The sequence below is a fragment of the Hemitrygon akajei genome, chromosome 3 (assembly GCF_048418815.1).
Source record: "Hemitrygon akajei chromosome 3, sHemAka1.3, whole genome shotgun sequence".
Classification (NCBI taxonomy): Eukaryota; Metazoa; Chordata; class Chondrichthyes; order Myliobatiformes; family Dasyatidae; genus Hemitrygon; species Hemitrygon akajei.
This window is the reverse complement of record NC_133126.1, coordinates 204,827,429-204,847,442: the sequence shown is the minus strand read 5'-3', so window position 1 is coordinate 204,847,442 and position 20,014 is coordinate 204,827,429. Positions and strand designations below refer to the sequence as shown.

General features: G+C 42.8%; 1 protein-coding gene across 3 annotated transcripts in view; it reads right to left on the bottom strand.

The window, feature by feature from the left end:
• ccdc50a (coiled-coil domain containing 50a) overlaps positions 1 to 20,014 on the bottom strand; it is a 147,438-nt gene that overhangs the window by 79,995 nt on the left and 47,429 nt on the right. For all 3 annotated transcript variants that reach the window (XM_073041727.1, XM_073041728.1, XM_073041729.1), the window contains exon 3: positions 7,662 to 7,791. In XM_073041727.1, the coding sequence (XP_072897828.1) occupies positions 7,662 to 7,791 (130 nt within the window). The remainder of the gene's footprint in view (positions 1 to 7,661; positions 7,792 to 20,014) is intronic.

The following is a 20,014-nucleotide window of genomic DNA, read 5'->3' as shown; positions in this document are numbered from 1 at the left end:
ATAATTACTTAATTACTTAATTAGCCACAGCATTGGAACCCGACGTGGTCTTTGGCTGTTGTAGCCCATCCACTTCAAGATTTGAGGTGTTGTGCATTTAGAAAAGCTTTTCTGCACACCATTATTGTAACACATGGTTATTTTAAGTTATGTTGACTTTGAACCAGCCTGGCCATTCTCCTCAGAGCTCTCTCATTAACAAGAACTGCCACTCACTGGGTTTTTTTGTGTTGTTTTGCACCATTGTCTGTAAACTCTAGAGTCTATGATGTGTGAAAATCCCAGGAGATCAGCACTTTCAGAGATACTCAAACCACCCTGTCTGGCACCAACACTGTCAAAGTCACCTGGATCACATTTCTTCAACATTCTGACGTTTGGTCTGAACAGGTGAACCTCTTGACCATGGCTGGATGTTTTTATGCATTGAGTTGTTTCCATGCGATGAGCAGGTGTACCTAATAAAGTGGTCACTGTGTGTATGTCATAAAATTTGTTGTTTTGCAGCAGCAGTATAGTGCAAAAACGTAAAATTACTATAAATTACAACAAATTAGTTGTGCATAAAAGGAATACAAGGTAGCGTTTAGAAACGTGATGGTGGAGAGAAAGAAGCTGTTGAAGTGTGGCTCTTAAGGCTCCTTTAGGTACTGCCCGATAGATGGAACAAGGAGGCACCTCCCAGATGAGGAGGAATATGGACAAGGATTTAGCCTTCACAGCTTTCTGGAGCAAGTAATTCCAAAAACTCAGGACACTTGTGAGAAGAAGTTCTTCCTAACCCAGTCTGAAATAGATGCACCTTCTGAGACCATGCTTTCCTCCCAGCAATAAACAACCGTAGAATTTTAAATATTTCAATAATATTGCCTCACATTCTTCTGAGCTCCACTGAATAGAGGTCAAACCTATAACAAAAGGCTGGACAATCTTTTGTTGTTTTGTCTTTCTGGAACGCCAGAGGCTGAGGGAAGATCTGATAGAGGTTTATAAGATTCTGAGAGGCATAGAGTAGACAGTTAGTATCTTTTTCCCTTTTCCCCACATTTGAAATGTCCAATACCAGAGGGCATGCCTTTAAGATGAGAGGGGAGGTAATTTCAAAGCAGATGAGAGGGGCAAGTTTTTTTTAAATACAGAGAGGGGTGGGTGCCTGGAATGCAATGACTGCGTGGAGGTAGAGCAGAGACACTAGGGACTTTGAAGAGACATTTAGATAAGCCCATGAATATGAGGAAAGTGGAAGGATATGGACATTGTGTAGTCAGAAGAATTTAATTGAATTGACTTTATTTCTTACATCCACATAACTTCAATCTTTACGTTACATCCATGTTTAAATGTTCAATGTGCAATCCTAGTAATTTATAATAATTTATAATAAATAGAACAGTCAATGTAACATAGAAATACACTCAAATCAGCATGAGTTAATCAGTCTGATGGCCTGGTGGAAGAAGCTGTCCCGGAGCCTGTTGGTCCTGGCTTTTATGCTGTGATACCATTTCCCGGATGGTAGCAGCTGCAACAGTTTGTGGTTGGGGTGACTCGGGTCCCCAATGATCCTTCGGGCCCTTTTTACACACCTGTCTTTGTAAATGTCCTGAATCATGGGAAGTTCACATGCGCTGGGCTATCCGCACCACTCTCTGAAGAATCCTGCGATTAAGGGAGGTACAATTCCCATACCAGGCAGTGATGCAGCCAGTCAGAATGCTCTTAGTTGTGTCCCTGTAGAAAGATCTTAGGATTTGGGCACCCATACCAAACTTCCTCAGGTGAAAGAGGCACTGTTGTGCCTTTTTCTCCACACAGCTGTTGTGTACAGACCACGTGAGGTCCTTGGTGATGTGGATGCCAAGGAACTTGAAGCTATTTACCCTCTCAACCCCAGATACATTGATGTCAATAGGGGTTAGCCCATCTCCATTCCTCCTGTAGTCCACAACCAGCTCCTTTGTTTTTGGGACATTGAGGGACAGGTTGTTTTCTTGACACCACTGTGTCAGAGAGATGACTTCTTCCCTGCAGGCCACTTAGTTATTGTTTGAGATAAGGCCAAACAATGTAGCATTGTCAGCAAATTTAATCAGCAGATTAGAGCTGTGGGTGGCGACACAGTCACGGGTATACAGGGAGTAAAGGAGGGGCAACACACACAAAATGCTGGTGGAACGCAGCAGGCCAGGCAGCATCTATAGCATATATGTCAAACTCAAGGCCTGCGGGCCAAATCCGGCCCGCGGTGGAATTATCTTTGGCCCGCGAGATAATATCTAATTACTATTAAAGCTGGCCCCAGTTATCGAAGCGCCTAAGGCGTATGATATGGCTAATGCTGAGTTTATTCAGGTACCAGGTTTTCAGGGTTTTTAGTGTTTATTCGGCAGTCTTCTTCATAAGAAACGGAATTTGTAAAGTGAAACACTTTGTAGTTATAGCAGAGACTGAGACACATGACAGCAGGCTGAAAAAAGGAGGCAACGAAAGCTGCGTTCGCACGCGTCCGACTGATCCGGCCCGCATGAAGCTGCATTTTGCTCAATCCGGCCCGTGACCTAAAATGAGTTTGACACCCCTGATCTATAGGAAGAAGTACAGTGTTTGACGAAGGGTCTTGGCCCGAAACATCGACTGTACTCTGTGAACTAGGGGGTCCAAGTTATTTGGATGTATTTAATGCGGAGGTTGATAGGTTCTTGATTAATCAGGGTGTCAAAGGTTATGGGAGAAGGCAGGAGAATGAGGTTAAGAGGGATAATAAATTAGCTACGATGGAATGGAAGAGCAGTCTCGATGGGCCAAATGGCCTAATTCTGCCACTAGGTCTTGTGGAAATGCTCCTTTCAAGCCAGGGATATTCAATATTCAGGAGGGATAGACAGGAAAGAAAAGGAGGTGGGGTAGCATTGCTGGTTAGAGAGGAGATTAACGCAATAGAAAGGAAGGATATTAGCCTGGAGGATGTGGAATCGATATGGGTAGAACTGCATAACACTAAGGGGCAGAAAATGCTGGTGGGAGTTGTGTACAGGCCACCTAACAGTAGTAGTGAGGTTGGGGATGGTATTAAACAGGAAATTAGAAATGCGTGCAATAAAGGAACAATAGTTATAATGGGTGACTACAATCTACATATAGATTGGGTGAACCAAATTGGTAAGGGTGCTGAGGAAGAGGATTTCTTGGAATGTATGCGGGATGATTTTCTGAACAAACATGTCGAGGAACCAACTAGAGAGCAGGCCATTCTAGATTGGGTATTGAGCAATGAGGAAGGGTTAGTTAGCAATCTTGTCGTGCGAGGCCCCTTGGGTAAGAGTGACCATAATATGGTGGAATTCCTCATTAAGATGAAGAGTGACATAGTTAATTCAGAAACAAAGGTTCTGAACTTAAAGAAGGGTAACTTTGAAGGTATGAGACGTGAATTAGCTAAGATAGACTGGCAAATGATACTTAAAGGGTTGACGGTGGATATGCAATGACAAGCATTTAAAGATCGCATGGATGAACTACAACAATTGTTCACACCAGTTTGGCAAAAGAATAAATCAGGGAAGGTAGTGCACCCGTGGCTGACAAGGGAAATTAGGGATAGTATCAAGTCCAAAGAAGAAACATATAAATTAGCAAAAAAAAGCAGCACACCTGAGGACTGGGAGAAATTCAGAGACCAGCAGAGGAGGACAAAGGGCTTAATTAGGAAAGGGAAAAAAGATTATGAGAGAAACCTGGCAGGGAACATAAAAACTGACTGTAAAAGCTTTTATAGATACGTGAAAAGAAAAAGATTGGTCAAGACAAATGTAGGTCCTTTACAGTCAGAAACAGGTGAATTGATCATAGGGAACAAAGACATGGCAGACCAATTGAATAACTACTTTGGTTCTGTCTTCACTAAGGAGGACATAAATAATCTTCAGGAAATAGTAAGGGACTGAGCGAGGGTCTAGTGAGATGGAGGAACTGAGGGAAATACATGTTAGTAGGGAAGTGATGTTAGGTAAATTGAAGGGATTAAAGGCAGATAAATCCCCAGGGCCAGATGGTCTGCATCCCAGAGTGCTTAAGGAAGTAGCCCAAGAAATAGTGGATGCATTAGTGATAATTTTTCAAAACTCCTTAGATTCTGGATTAGTTCCTGAGGATTGGAGGGTGGCTAATGTAACCCCACTTTTTAAAAAAGGAGGGAGAGAGAAACCAGGGAATTATAGACCGGTTAGTCTGACATCGGTGGTGGGGAAAATGCTAGAGTCGGTTATCAAAAATGTGATAACAGCAAATTTGGAAAGAGGTGAAATCATCGGACAAAGTCAGCATGGATTTGTGAAAGGAAAATCATGTCTGACGAATCTTATAGAATCTTTTGAAGATGTAACTAGTAGAGTGGATAGGGGAGAGCCAGTGGATGTGGTATATTTAGATTTTCAAAAGGCTTTTGACAAGGTTCCACACAGGAGATTAGTGTGCAAACTTAAAGCACATGGTATTGGGGGTATGGTATTGATGTGGATAGAGAATTGGTTGGGAGACAGGAAGCAAAGAGTGGGAGTAAACGGGATCTTTTCAGAATGGCAGGTAGTGACTAGTGGGGTACCGCAAGGCTTAGTGCTGGGACCCCAGTTGTTTACAATATATATTAATGATTTAGACGAGGGAATTAAATGCAGCATCTCCAAGTTTGCGGATGACACGAAGCTGGGCGGCGGTGGTAGCTGTGAGGAGGATGCTAAGAGGATGCAGGGTGACTTGGATAGGTTAGGTGAGTGGGCAAATTCATGGCAGATGCAATTTAATGTGGATAAATGTGAGGTTATCCACTTTGGTTGCAAGAACAGGAAAACAGATTATTATCTGAACGGTGGCCGATTAGGAAAAGGGGAGATGCAACGAGACCTGGGTGTCATTGTACACCAGTCATTGAAGGTGGGCATGCAGGTACAGCAGGCGGTGAAAAAGGCAAATGGTATGTTGGCATTCATAGCAAAAGGATTTGAGTACAGGAGCAGGGAGGTTCTATTGCAGTTGTACAAGGCCTTGGTGAGACCGCATCTAGAATATTGTGTGCAGTTTTGGTCCCCTAATCTGAGGAAAGACATTCTTGCCATAGAGGGAGTACAGAGAAGGTTCACCAGATTGATTCCTGGGATGGTAGGACTTTCATATGAAGAAAGACTGGATCGACTAGGCTTATACTCACTGGAATTTAGAAGATTGAGGGGGGGATCTTATTGAAACGTATAAAATTGTAAAGGGATTGGACAGGCTGGATGCAGGAAGATTGTTTCCGATGTTGGGGAAGTCCAGAATGAGGGGTCACAGTTTAAGGATAAAGGGGAAGCCTTTTAGGACCGATGAGGAAAAACCTCTTCACACAGAGAGTGGTGAATCTGTGGAATTCTCTGCCACAGGAAACAGTTGAGGCCGGTTCATTGGCTATATTTAAGAGGAAGTTAGATATGGCCCTTGTGGCTAAAGGGATCAGGGGGTATGGAGAGAAAGCAGGTACAAGGGTTCTGAGTTGGATGATCAGCCACGATCATACTGAATGGCGGTGCAGGCTCGAAGGGCCGAATGGCCTACTCCTGCACCTATTTTCTATGTTTCAGTACTCCATGCCAATTCTCTGGTTCAAGAGCTAGATGGTTGAGGGGTAATAACTGTTCCTGAACCTGGTGGTGTGAGTTCTGAGGCTGCTGTACTTCCTTCCTGATGGCAGCAGTGAGAAGAGAACATGACAAAGTGAGCTAGTTCTATTCCCCATCTTTGGCCCACAGCCCTCTAAATCCCTCCTATCCATGCAGTTACTGAGATTACTTTTATATGTACCTGGGGACTGAACAAGCTACTACTGAGGCTACATCTAAACTACTGTGTATGTTTCTGGTTTCCTAATATAAGGAGAAATGGAGGTATTTCAGGGTTCACTGGTATAATTTTGCATATGGAAGGATTATCTTCTGAGTGAAGTTTTTATAGAACACAGAACAGTACAACACAGAAGTAGGCCCTTCAGCACACAATGCTGTGCTAAACTAAATAAATAGTAATCAATTGGCCAACTAAACTAATCTCTTTGATGACGTCAACTGGAATGTCTTCCATGATGAGGATGTCTCTGAGATATTGACATCAATGGATCTGGGGTTGAGAGGGTAAATAGCTTCAAGTTCCTCTGCATAAACATCACCAAGGATCTCGCGTGGACTGTACACACCGGCTGTGTGGTGAAAAAGGCACAGCAGCGCCTCTTTCACCTCAGATGGTTGAAGAAGTTTGGTGTGGGCCCACAGATCCTAAGAACATTCTACAGGGGCACAATTGAGAGCATCCGGACTGGCTGCATCACTGCCTGGTATGGGAACTGTACTTCCCTTAATCGCAGGACTCTGCAGAGAGTGGTGTGGACAGCCCAGCACATCTGTAGATATGAACTTCCCTCTATTCAGGACATTTACAAAGAGAGGTGTGTAAAATGGGCCCGAAGAATCATTGGAGACCTGAGTCACCCCAACCACAATCTGTTCCAGCTGTTACCATCTAGGAAACCGTACCGCAGCATAAAAGCCAGGACCAACAGGCTCCGGGACAACTTCTTCCACCAAGCCATCAGACTGATTAATTCATGCTGACACAACTGTATTTCACTATCCTGTTGTATATACTATTTATTATAAATTACTGTAAATTCCACATTTAGATGGAGATATAACGTAAACATTTTTACTCCTCATGTATATGAATGATGTAACTAATAAAGTCAATTCAATTCAATTTATTTGGAACCAAATCATTAAACACAGCTCTGGGAATACAGGTCATAATTCATTGAAAGCAAAGTCATAGGTAGATAGGATCATTAAGAAAGCTTTTGGCACATTGGCCTTCATAAATCAAAGTATTGAGTACAGGAGTTGGGATGTTATGTTGAAGTTGTATAACATGCTGGTGAGGCCTGATCTGGATTATTGTGTGCAGTTCTGGTCAGCTAGATACAGGAAAGATATAAATAAGATTGAAAGAGAAATCTACAAGGATGTTGACAGGACTGGAGGATCCCAGTTATAAGGAAAGTTTGAATTGGTTAAGATTTTATTCTCTACAACGGAGAAGAATGAGGGGAGATTTGATAGAGATTTGATAGAGAAATTTAAAATTATGATGGTGTATAGACAGGGTAAATGCAACCAGCCTCTTCTCCTCAAAGGTTGGGTGAGACTAGAAGTAGGGGTCATGAGTTAATGGTGAAATGTGAAATGTATAAATGAGGGAGAAATGTTTCCACTCAGATGGTGGTGAGAGTGTGGAACGAGCTGCCAGTACAAGTGCCATTTCAACATTTAAGAGTAATTTGAACAGGTACATGGATGGGAAGGGTGAGAAGGGCTACAATCCAAGTACAGGTGGATGTGTCTAGGCAGATTAATAGTTTGTAATGGACTAGATGGGCCGAAGGGGCTGTTTCTCTGCTGTAGTGTTCTATGACCCTATAAGAGCAGCAGACGTGCGAGTTCAAGAGGAAGAAAGCTGAAACAGAGACTCAGTGATCAACCATGAGGTACTGAATGGTGGAACAGGCTCCAACAGGACCCCTCCCCTGCCCTCCTCCATTTTCCCCATCTTTCTGAGTTTACATGCAGTAGTGTATCAGTGCTTACATCTCTTGCTGGTGTCTCTGAAGCCGCATTTGGGCTTTTTTATTCTCCTCCTCTTGCAGTTTCTTGGCCACTTGAAGGTCATGCTGAACTAAACGGTTTCTCTGCACATTGGATGCCAGGTGATGTTCAACTAGGAAAGTGCACAGAACAGATTAGGTTTGAATTGTTCAACAGACGACGCCACTGCCATCACCCTCCACCTGGACAAAAAAGACACATACGTTTGGATGCTGTTCACAGACTTTAGTTCAGCATTCAACACAATCATCCTTCAGAAACTGATTGGAAAGCTGAGCCTACTGGGCCTGAACACCTCCCTCTGCAACTGGATCCTAGACTTCCTGACTGGGAGACCTCAGTCAGTCCGGATCAGAGGCAGCATCTCCAACACCATCACACTGAGCCCAGGGGCCCCCCAGGGCTGTGTGCTCAGTCCACTGCTGTTCACTCTGCTGACCCATGACTGTGCTGCAACACACAGCTCGAACCACATCATCAAGTTCGCCGATGACACGACCGTGGTGGGTCTCATCAGCAAGAATGATGAGTCAGCTTACAGAGAGGAGGTGCAGCGGCTAACGGACTGGTGTAGAGCCAACAACCTGTCTCTGAATGTGAACAAAACAAAAGAGATGGTTGTTGACTTCAGGAGGACACGGAGCAACCACTCTCCGCTGAACATCGACGGCTCTTCGGTAGAGATCATTAAGAGCACCAAATTTCTTGGTGTTCACCTGGCGGAGAATCTCAGGTGGTCCCTGAACACCAGCTCCATAGTAAAGAAAGCCCAGCAGTGTTTCTACTTTCTGTGAAAGCTGAGAAAAGTCCATCTCACACCCCTCCATCCACATCACTAGGGTTGTATTGAGAGCATCCTGAGCAGCTGCATCACTGCCTGGTTTGGAAATTGCACCATCTCGGATCACAAGACCCTGCAGCGGATAGTGAGGCCAGCTGAGATCATCAGGGTCTCTCTCCCCGCCATTACCGACATTTACACTACACGCTGCATCCACAAAGCAAACAACAGTATGAAGGACCCCACACACCCCTCATACAAACTCTTCTCCCTCCTGCCATCCGGGAAAAGGCACTAAAGCATTTGGCCTCTCACGACCAGACTACGTAACAGTTTCTTCCCCCAAGCCATCAGACTTCTCAATGTTCAGAGCCTGGCCTGACACCAACTTACTGCCCTCTACTGTCCCTATTGTCTTGTTTATTATTTATTGTAATGCCTGAACTGTTTTGTGCACTTTATGCAGTCCTGGGTAGTCTGTAGTCTAGTGCAGTTTTTTTCTGTGTTGTTTTTAAGTAGTTCAGTGTAGTTTTTGTATTGTTTCATGTAGCACCATGGTCCTGAAAAACATTGTCTCATTTTTACTGTGTACTGTGCCAGCAGTTATGGTCAAAATGACAATAAAAAGTGACTTGACTTGTATTGTGAACACAAGAGATTCTGCAGATGCTGGAAATCCAGAGCAACACACACAAAAAGCTGGAGGAGTTCAAGTCAAGTTAAGTTTATTGCCATTTAACTATATACATGTATATAACATATATAACCATATAATGTATACAGAAACGAGACGTTTCTTCGAACCAGAGTGAAGATCTCAGTAGTATACATAACACATAACATATGAAGGCAAGGATAAAGTTTACAGATGAATCACACATATATAACAAACTAAAGTGCATTCATTTTAAACATTGGAAGGTATGGAAGATTAACCAGTGATACTTTGAATATGATGTGGCCGGGCATTCAGAAGCTTCATGTCCTGGGGGAAGAAACTGTTTTTCACCCTGATTGTTCTTGTTTTTATGCATCGTAGTCTCCTGCCGGATGGTAGAAAATCAAAGAGCAACAGATCAGGCAGCATCTATGGAATAGTTGTTGTTTCAGGCCCAACACACTTCACCAGGACTGGAAAGCAGAAGATAGCAGGATAATAAGGTGGGATGAGGGACTGGAAGATGATAGGTAAAGCCAGTAGGTGGGAAAAATAAAGGGCTGGAGAAAAAGGAATCTGATAAGAGAGGAGAGTGAACCATAGGAGAAAGAGAAGGAGGAGTGGCACCAGGGGAGGTGATAGGCAGGTGAGGAGAAGAGGTAAGACGCCAAAGTGGGAATCGAAGTGGGAAGGAAAAAATTACCCCAAGCTGGGGACATTCATGTTCATGCTGTCCGGTTGGAGGCTACCTTGACAGAATATGAGGTGTTGCTCCTCCATCCTGAGAGTGGCCTCATTGCGGCGAAGAGGCAGCTGTGGACCAAAATAGGTTTGTATTGTGCCCTGTTCACCACATAGTGATAATTTGGCATAGTAAACACAAAGTTCACTGCAGATGCTGTGGTCAAATCAAGATGGACAATAAAGCTGGATGAACTCAGGAGGTCAGGCAGTATCCGTTGAAAGAAGCAGTCAATGTTTCGAGTCGAGACCCTTCGTCAGGACTAAAGAAGGAGGGGGCAGGGGCCCTATAAAGAAGGTGGGTGGAGGGTGGAAAACCAATCAGAGGAAAGATCAAGGGGCGGGGGAGGGGAAACAGGGAGGGGATAGGCAGGAAAGGTGAAGAAGGAATCTAAGGGGAAAGCACTATGGGTAGTAGAAGAAGGCAGAGTCATGAGAGGTGATAGGCAGCTAGAAGAGGAGACAGAGTAGAGGTGGGATGGGGGAAGGGGGAGGGAGGGAATTACTGGAAGTTGGAGAATTCGATGTTCATACCAAGGGGCTGGAGACTACCCAGATGGTATATGAGATGTTCCTCCAACCGAAGTTTGGCCTCATCATGGCAGTAGAGGAGGCCATGTATGGACATATCCGAATGGGAATGTGAAGGAGAGTTGAAGTGAGTGGCATCCGAATGGGAATGTATCCAGCATATTATCCTCCACAACTTCCGCCACCTTCAACAGGACCCCACCACTAAGGACATCTTTCCCTCTCTACCCCTCTCCGCTTTTCGCAGGGATCGTTCCCTCCGCGACTGCCTGGTCCACACGTCCCTCCCCACAGATCTTCCACCTGGCACTTATCCCTGCAAGCATAAGTGCTACACCTGTCCCTACACCTCATCTCTTACCACCATTCAGGGCCTCAAATGGTCTTTCCAGGTGAGGCAACACTTCACTTGTGGGTCTGTTGGGGTAATCTATTGCATCCGGTGCTCCCAGTGCGGCCTCCTCTACATCGGCGAGACCCGACGCAGATTGGGGGACCGCTTCATCGAGCACCTCCGTTCCGTCCGTCACAATAGACAGAATCTCCCAGTTGCCACTCACTTCAACGTTCCTTCACATTCCCATTCGGATATGTCCATACATGGCCTCCTCTACTGCCATGATGAGGCCAAACTTCGGTTGGAGGAACATCTCATATACCATCTGGGTAGTCTCCAGCCCCTTGGTATGAACATCGAATTCTCCAACTTCCGATAATTCCCTCCCTCTCCCTTTCCCTATCACACTTTCACTCTGTGTCTCCTCTTCTAGCTGCCTATCACCTCTCAGGACTCTGCCTTCTTCTACTACCCGTAGTGCTTTCCCCTTACATTCCTTCTTCACCTCTCCGGCCTATCCCCTCCCTGCTTCCCCTCCCCCACCCCTTGATTTTTCCTCTGATTGGTTTTCCACCCTCCCCCCACCTTCTTTATAGGCCCCTGCCCCCTCCTCCTTTAGTCCTGACGAAGGGTCTCGGCCCGAAATGTTGACTGCTTCTTTCAACGGATGCTGCCCGACCTGCTGAGTTCATCCAGCTTTTTTGTATGTCTTGATAATTCAGTATTCTGCACGTTTTACAGTGATTTTACAGTAATATATTGGATAGGTTCTGGAGCACTTGTTGCCTGCTCCTGAAACGGCGTCACTCGCCAGCACTGCGGGCTCACTATCAGGGACTCTGCAGCTCATATGCTCCGTATTAGTTGTTGGTATTTTTTTATTATTTTCACTATTTGGCTTCTCTTGCAGAGGGTATTTGTTGAAACAGCACAGTAACAGGTCCTACAATCACAACGAGTCTGCGTCACCCAATTGTACCCATCTGACCAATTAACCTTCTAATCCAGAATCAGGTTTATTATCACTGGCATGTGTTGTGAGATCTGTTAACTTAGCAGCAGCAGTTCAATGCAATACATAATGTAGAAGAAAAAAATAATAATAAATAGATAAATACCAGTATATGTACATTGAGTAGATTAAAAATTGTGCAAAAACAGAAATAATATATATTAAAAAAGTGAAATAGTGTTCAAGGGTTCAATGTCCATTTAGGAATTGGAAGGTAGAGGGGAAGAAGTTGTTCTGGAATAGCTGAGTTCCGGAATTCTGTTCCAGAATAGGAGGCTTCTGTACCTCCTACCTGATGGTAACAATAACAATGAGAAAAGGGCATGCCCTGGGTGCTGGAGGCCCTTAATAATAGACACTGCCATACTGAGACACGGCTCCTTGAAGATGTCCTGGGTACTTTGTAGGCTAGTACCCATGATGGAGCCGACTAAATTTATGACTCTCTGCAGCTTCTTTCGGTGCTGTGCAGTAGCCCCTCCCCCCATACCAGACAGTGATGGAGCCTGTCAGAATGCTCTCCATGAAACATCCAGCAAAATCTTTGAGTGCATTTGTTGACATGCCCAATCTCTTCAAACTGCTAATGAAGTATAGTCGCTGTCTTGCCTTCTTTATAACTGCATCGATATGTTGGGACCAGGATAGATCCTCAGAGATCTTGACACCCAGGAACTTGAAACTGCTCACTCTCTCCACTTCTGATCCCTCTATGAGGATTGGTAGGTGTTCCTTCATCTTACCCTTCCTTAAGTCCACAATCAGCTATTTTGTCTTACTGATGTTGAGTGCCAGGTTGTTACTGGGTCACCACACCAGTAGCTGGTATATCGTGCTCTCTCACCTCTATCTGAGATTCTACTAACAATGGCTGCATCATCACCAAATTTACAGATGATATTTGAGCTATGCCTGGCCACATAGTCATGGGTATAGAAAGAGTAGAGCAGTGGGCTAAGCAGACACTCCCAAGGTGCACCAGCATTGATCGTCAGCGAGGAGGAGATATTATCACTAATCCGCACAGACTGTGATCTTCCGGTTAGGAAGTTGAGGATCCAATTGCAGAGGGAGACACAAAGGCCCAGGTTCCGCAACTTCTCGATCAGGATTGTGGGAATCAAGGTATTAAATGCTGAGCTATAGTCGATGAACATCATCCTGACATAGGTGTTGTCTAGGTAGTCTAAGGCCGTGTGAAGAGCCATTGAAATTGCACCTGCTGTTGACCTATTGTGGCAATACGCAAATTGCAGTGGGTCCAGGGTCCTTGCTGAGGCAGGAGATCTGTGTGGCTTTGGAATGTAGGAGGAAACTGGAGGAAACCCATGTGGTTACAGGGAGAATGTACCAACTTCTTACAGACAGCAGTGGGAAATGAATCCGAGTTGCTGGTGTTGTAATAGTGTTATGCTAACCATTACACTACCATACCATGTGAATATGCTTTTTCTGTGGGTTCCATTGTATTTCTTTGTTTTCCTATGGGTGCCTGCAAGAAAATGAATCTCCTTGTTGTAGGCTGGCGGGAGATGTAATCCCGATAGCTGTGGGAGTCTGCAGGGTCAATAAATTATTGTCAGAAATCTATCCTCTATGATGGAGATGAAGGGAAAAGTCAAAAACAGACTGTGTGAAACTGAGTGCTGGGTGACATTGGACAGGAAAGGTGACACACTTTATCCGAGTCGTGCTTGCACTCACAATCAGAAAGACCAAGGAATTGACTGTGGACTTCAGGAAGGGGAAGTTGAGGGAAAACACACCAGTCCTCATCGAGGGATAAGCATACTGATGAAATTGCAAAGAAGGCATGACAGTGGCTACATTTCATTAGGACTTTGAGGAGACTTAACATGTCACCAAAGATTCATATATTTTTTACAGATGTACCATAGAGAGCATTCTAACTGGTTGCATATCCATCTGGTATGGAGAGGACACTGCATAGGATCGAAACAAGCTGCAGAAAGTTGTAAACTCAGCTAGCTCCACCATGGGTGTCAGTGTCACCAGCATGGAGGACATCTGGAAAAGGTGATGCCTCAAAAAGGTAGCATCCATCATTAAGGACCTCCATCACCCAGGACATGCCATCTTTTCATTACTACCATTAGGAAGGAGATACAGAAGCATGAAGACACACACTCAGTGTTTCAGGAACACCACCTTCCCCTCTCCATCTGATTTCTATATGAACAATGAACCCATGTACACCACCTCACTACTTTTTTTCTTTTTCTGCTCTCTTTTTGTACTACTTATTTTAAATAAATATACACACACACCTTATTATAATTGATAGTTTTTTTAAAATTATTATGTATTATCGTGTACTACTGCCACAAAAGAACAGATTTCAGAATGTACACCAGTGATCCTGATCCCGTACCAGTACCAGGGCAGAAATCAAAACCAATGCAGTTATCAAAGTACTAGAAAAAAAAAATGAGAGAATGGCATTGAGTAGAAATGAAACAAGGATTGTCCCACAAAACCCCGGGCATTGCTTAGGGCACGTGGGTTCCCATAACAGAATCTTTGATTTAAGGGAAATGAGAAAGGAGAAGTTGTTCCCTACGAGAATCAGTTCTACCAGACAAACTAGGACGGTGGTGGAGGGTCACCGGCTTGGCTGAAGTTCAAGGAGAAGTGAAAGGCTCAAGCCATCCTGTTGGGGGATACAGATGCAAGAGAACCATAAGACATAAGAGCAGAATTAGGCCATTCAGTGCTTCGCGATTACTCCACCATTCCATTATAGCTGATTTATTAGCCCTCTCAATTCCATTCCCCTGCCTTCTCCTCGTAACCTCTTGAAACCCTGAAAAATCAAGAATCTATCAGCCTCTGCTTTAAATATACTCAATGACTTGGGCTCCATAGCCAACTGAGGCAATGAATTCCACAAATTCACCACACTCTGGCAAAAGAAATTCCTCATCTCTGTTCTAAAAGGACGCCCCTCTACTCTGAGACTGCATCCTCTGGTCCTAGGCTCATGTCCTCTCCACATCCTCTCTATCTAGGCCTTCCAAGGGGGAGGAGTGAAGTAAAGAACTAGAAAGTTTGTTGGTGAAAGAGACAGAAGGCCAAAAAAAAGGGGGTGGTGGGGGGGGGAATGAAGGCATTACCGGAAGTTTGAGAAATCAATGTTCATGCCAACAGGTTGAAGGCTACGCAAACGGAATACAAGATGTTGTTCCTCCAACCTGAGTGTGGTCTCATCACCACGACAGTGGAGGAGGCCTGGATGGACATATTGGAGTGGGAATGGGAAGTGGAATTCAAATGTGTGGTCACCTGCTTTTTCTGGCGTAGGATCTCACCGGGAGCACCGAACATAGTAGATGACCCCAACAGACTCACAGGTGAAGTGTTGTCTCACCTGGAAGGACTGTTTAGGCCCTGAATAGTAGTGATTTCTCAAACCTGGTAATGCCCCCCACACTCCCCTTTACCATTTCCCATCCCCTTTTCCCTCTCTCACCTTATCTCCTTGCTCACCCAGCACCTCCCTCTGGTGCTCTTCCTACCATTTCCTTGTTGCATGGCCTTCTGTCTTTCACTAAACAACTTCCTAGCTCTTTACTTCACCCCTCCCCCTCCAGGTTTCACCTACCACCTTGTGTGTTTGTCTCTCTCCCCCCCCTCCACTTTTAAAATTTACTCACCATTTTTTCTCCAGTCCTGCTGAAGGCTTTCGGCCTGAAACATCAACTGTACTCTTTTCCATAGATGCTGCCTGGCTTGCTGAGTTCCTCCAGCATTTTGTGTGTGTTCCTCAGCATTACATCCTTGCTTTGTATTCTATTCATCTTGAATGAATGCTAACATTGCATTTGCCTTCCTTACCACTGACTCAACCTGCAAGTTAACCTTTAGGGAATCCTGCATGGGATCTTCCAAGTACCTCTGATTTTCAAATTGCTCATCTACAGTTAAAATGAGCCAGTTGGCACTAAATCAAGCACAGGAGATTCTGCAGATGCTGGAAATCCAAAGCAACATACACATAATGCTGGAGGAACTCAGCAGACGAGGCAGCATCTATGGAGAGGAATAAAGAGTCAACGGTTCGGGTCAAGACCCTTGATCACAACACAGTAGGCACTAACAGACTTGGAAAGTTGGGGCAGAATGATAGTGTACTAGTTAGTACAATACTTTATAGCATCAGAAAGCTTTACAAGATTATAAAAGGCACAGACAGAGCAGACAGGCAGCACCTTTCTCTAGAGTAGAAATGGCTTAATACCAGAAGACATCATCATAAAGCATGCCTTATGAGAATAGGATGAGTGAACTTGGCTTTTTCTCCTTGGAGCGATGGAGGATAAGAGGTGACCTGATCGAAGTGTATAAGATGATGAGAGGCATTGATCATGTGGATAGTCAGAGGCTTTTTCCCCAGGGCTGAAATGGCTAACACGAGGGGGCACAGCTTTAAGGTGCTTGGAAGTAGGTACAGAGGGGATGTCAGGGGTAAGTTTTTTAAAAAATGTAGAATGGTGAGTGCGTGGAATGGGCTGCCGGCGACAGTGGTGGAGCCAGATACGGCAGGGTCTTTTAAGAGACTCCTGGATAGGTACATGGAGCTTAGGAAAATAGAGGGCTGTGGGTAATCCTAGATATTTTCTAAAGCAAGTACAGGTGTTCAGCACAGCACTGTGGGCCGAAGGGCCTGTATTGTGCTGTAGGTTTTCTATGTTTATAAAGTTCCAAGGTCAAAATGAAATTTATTATCAAAGTACATATATGCCACTTGTGGGCATATACAAATAACTTATAAACAGAATGAAGACGTATAGGCCCTTCAGCCCACAATTTTGTGCCAAACCATTAACGTACTCCAAGATCAATCTAACATTTCCCTCTCACATCAACACCCCTAGCATCCACATACCTTAGACTTTCTCAAATGTCCCTGAAGAACTCTCAAGATGGCGCTCATGGTGTGAAGTTGAATTAGGCTTCGCTCCAATCCTTTTACTTCTTTTACCTGCAATCACTCCCTAACTGACTTATTTATACTTACACTAAAGGGGTTGATATTTAAGATATATTTTTCGACTTTTTGAATTATACTTTCAACTTGTTAAAATGGCTGGGAGATCACAAGAAACTAAAGAAGCGAGAGCAACTAAAGAACCGTTAACTCTGGACACAATCGGGAAACTTATGGATGAGAGACTGGAGGATAAACTGGGCCCAAAATTTTCCCAGCTTGATGAAACTTTAAAGACGGTCGATGTAAGTCTTCAATCACTTAAATCAGAAATTCAACAACAACAAGTAAGAATTTCAGCTCTTGAAGAAGCCGCCCGTCAGAGAGATTGTAAAATTGAAACTTTGGAACAAAAGCTGTCTTCGACTTCTCAAGTGCTGGAATGCTACAAATCCAAAATTACTGATCCTGAAAATCGATCTCGAAGATAGAACCTGCAGATAATCGGGCTCCCGGAAAATGTCAAGAAGGGAGATCCGGTTGAATTTTTCTCTAAATTCTTAATGGATGGGTTCAGCTCAGATGTTCTGGATACCCCTCCACTGATCGACCGTGCGCACCGCATTTCTCGCTTAAAATCAGCTCCAGGTGAAAAACCACGGCCAGTAATCCTCCGGCTTCACTATGCTCATATTAAAGATCGCCTGATTTGAGCTGCCCGACAGAAGGGCATGGTTTTTAAGTTTGAATATATTTTTTCTTTATATCTTTTATGCTGAAGCATTCAGTCTTTTTTTCAATTTCTCTTTTCAAGTTGTCGTTTCTTCTTCCCATAAGACCTTATTTCTTGGACACGTCACATCCATTCGGGTGCGTCTGAACAAGACTGCTGGTGTCCTATCGAAATATTAGTATAATGCTATCCTGTTTTAAGTTTTGATGGCTTAGTTCTTTTTCTCTCTTAATCTTGTCTTTTTTTAAAATAATATTCATTTTATAGTCTTCCTGTTATATTAACCCTTTGTTTTTTTTGAATATGGGTGGTTTGTGTCTTCTTTTTTCCCATTTTTTTTCAAGCTGCTGTCTTGAGAGATGGGGGTAGAATTAGTGTTAGTTTGCCTGCTGGCCTCTCTCTGGCTTTTTCTTGGGTTTTTGCGGGTGAGGGGAGGGGGTTTCTCTTTTGCTTTTCGTTTAGTTTTTCCTTCATGGGATGACTTGAAACTACCAAAATGTCTGAAGTGTCGTAACTTTCGGTTCCTCTTTGAACCTGCTCTCCTCTTCCAGATTCATGAGTTTACTTTTGCTTAACCTTGTGCGTTTATTACGATAAACATCAGCAATATGGATAAGACTATTAACTTTGTCTCTTGGAATACAAATGGTTTAAACCATCTGATTAAACAGAAAAATATATTTAAAGTATTCCATAGAATGAATGCTCATATTATTTTTGCACAAGAGACTCATGTGAGGAATGGGGATAGTCAAAGCTTTTTTAGATTTTAGAAGGGCCAACAGTACTATTCAAATTCTCAAGCTAAAGTAAGAGGCGTTTCTATTTTTGTAGACTCCTCAACCTCTTTTATACATTATGAAACAATTTCAGACCCACAAGGTAGATTTTTGCTCCTCATTGGTTTACTTTTCAACCAAAAAGTTGTTTTAGTTAATGTTTATGCTCCAAATATTGACTGTCCCGAATTTTTTAAGTGTTTATTCACATCCCTTCCTAATTTAAATGAGTATATGCTGATAATGGGAGGAGATTTTAACTGTTCTTTAAATCCTTCGATGGATAGATCTAAGTCTATTCAGGTTCTTCTGAATAAATTGGCCTCTCTCATTAACTCCTTTATGGTTGACTCTGAACTTTCTGAAATTTGGCAATTTCTACATCCTAAGGATAAAGAATTTTCATATTTCTCTCATGTTTATCATAATTACTCAAGAATTGACTATTTCTTTAGTGATCATCGTTTACTTACAGACATTACTGATTCTATTACTATCTCTGATCATGCACCTTTGAAACCATCTATTAAGACAAACGGATTCATCCTCAATTGTTAAATCATGGCAGTTCAACTCTACTCGACTTCAGGATTCAGACTTACTCAACTTTATTAAATGACAAATTGATTTGTTCTTTTCAACAAACTTTACAGAAGAGATTTCTAGTGAAATATTATGGAACACTTTTAAAGCATTTATCTGTGGACAAATTATTTCATACTCTGCTGGAGTCAGAAAATGAATTAACACTGAAATACTTATGTTGGTTGATTAATCTTATAAAGAAATTGATAAGACTTACTCTGTGACTCCTAGTAAAGAGCTTTATAAAAAGAGAGTTGAACTTCAAATGGAGCACAGTTTGCTATTATCCTCTTCAATTGAAAATCAATTAATTAAATCAAGGACCAGTCTTATATACATGGGGACAAATCTGGTAAATTATTGGCTCATCAATTGAAAACTGCTTCGGTTAAATGTCAGATCATTAAGATCCATAAACGAGATGGTACTCTGACGATTGATCATAAAGAGATAAATAAAGCCTTTCAAGAACTTTATAACTCTTTATATCAATCAGAATTTTCATAAATCCATAATGGATGAATTTTTAAGGAAACTGAATATCCTGAAATTAACAGCCGAGGATTATGTATCATTAGATGCACGCATTCTGGAAACTGAAAATAAAACAGGCTATTTTTTCAATGAATTTAGGTAAAGCCCCTGGTCCAGATGGTTCTACTGCTGAATTTTTAAAAATCTTTTTCTTCTATACTCTCTCCTTGGTTATGTAAAAATTTTAAGGACACATTAACTGTAGGTAAATTACCACAATCTTTTTATGAAGCCTCTATTTCTCTAATTCTTAAAAAATACAAAGGCCCTATTGAATGTGCATCATATCAGCCTATATCTTTGCTGAGTGTGGATTCCAAGATTTTTACCAAAATTTTGGCCACTAGATTGGAAAATATACTACCTCAAATCATTTCTGAGGACCAGACTGGATTTATTAAAAATCATTATTCATCTTTCAACATTAGAAAATTAATTAATATAGCTTATACTCCTTCATCTAGAATCCCAGAATGTGTCATTTCCTTAGACGCTGAGAAAGTGTTTGACAGAGTGGAATGGCCATATTTATTTAATATGCTTCAGAATTTTAACTTTAGCCCGACATTTATATCATGGATTAAATTAATATATTATAAGGCTTTGGCTTTGGCTCTTACCAATAATCAAAGATCTCCCTTTTTTCAGCTGTTTCGTGGCACGAGGCAAGGCTGTCCTTTAAGTCCTCTACTATTT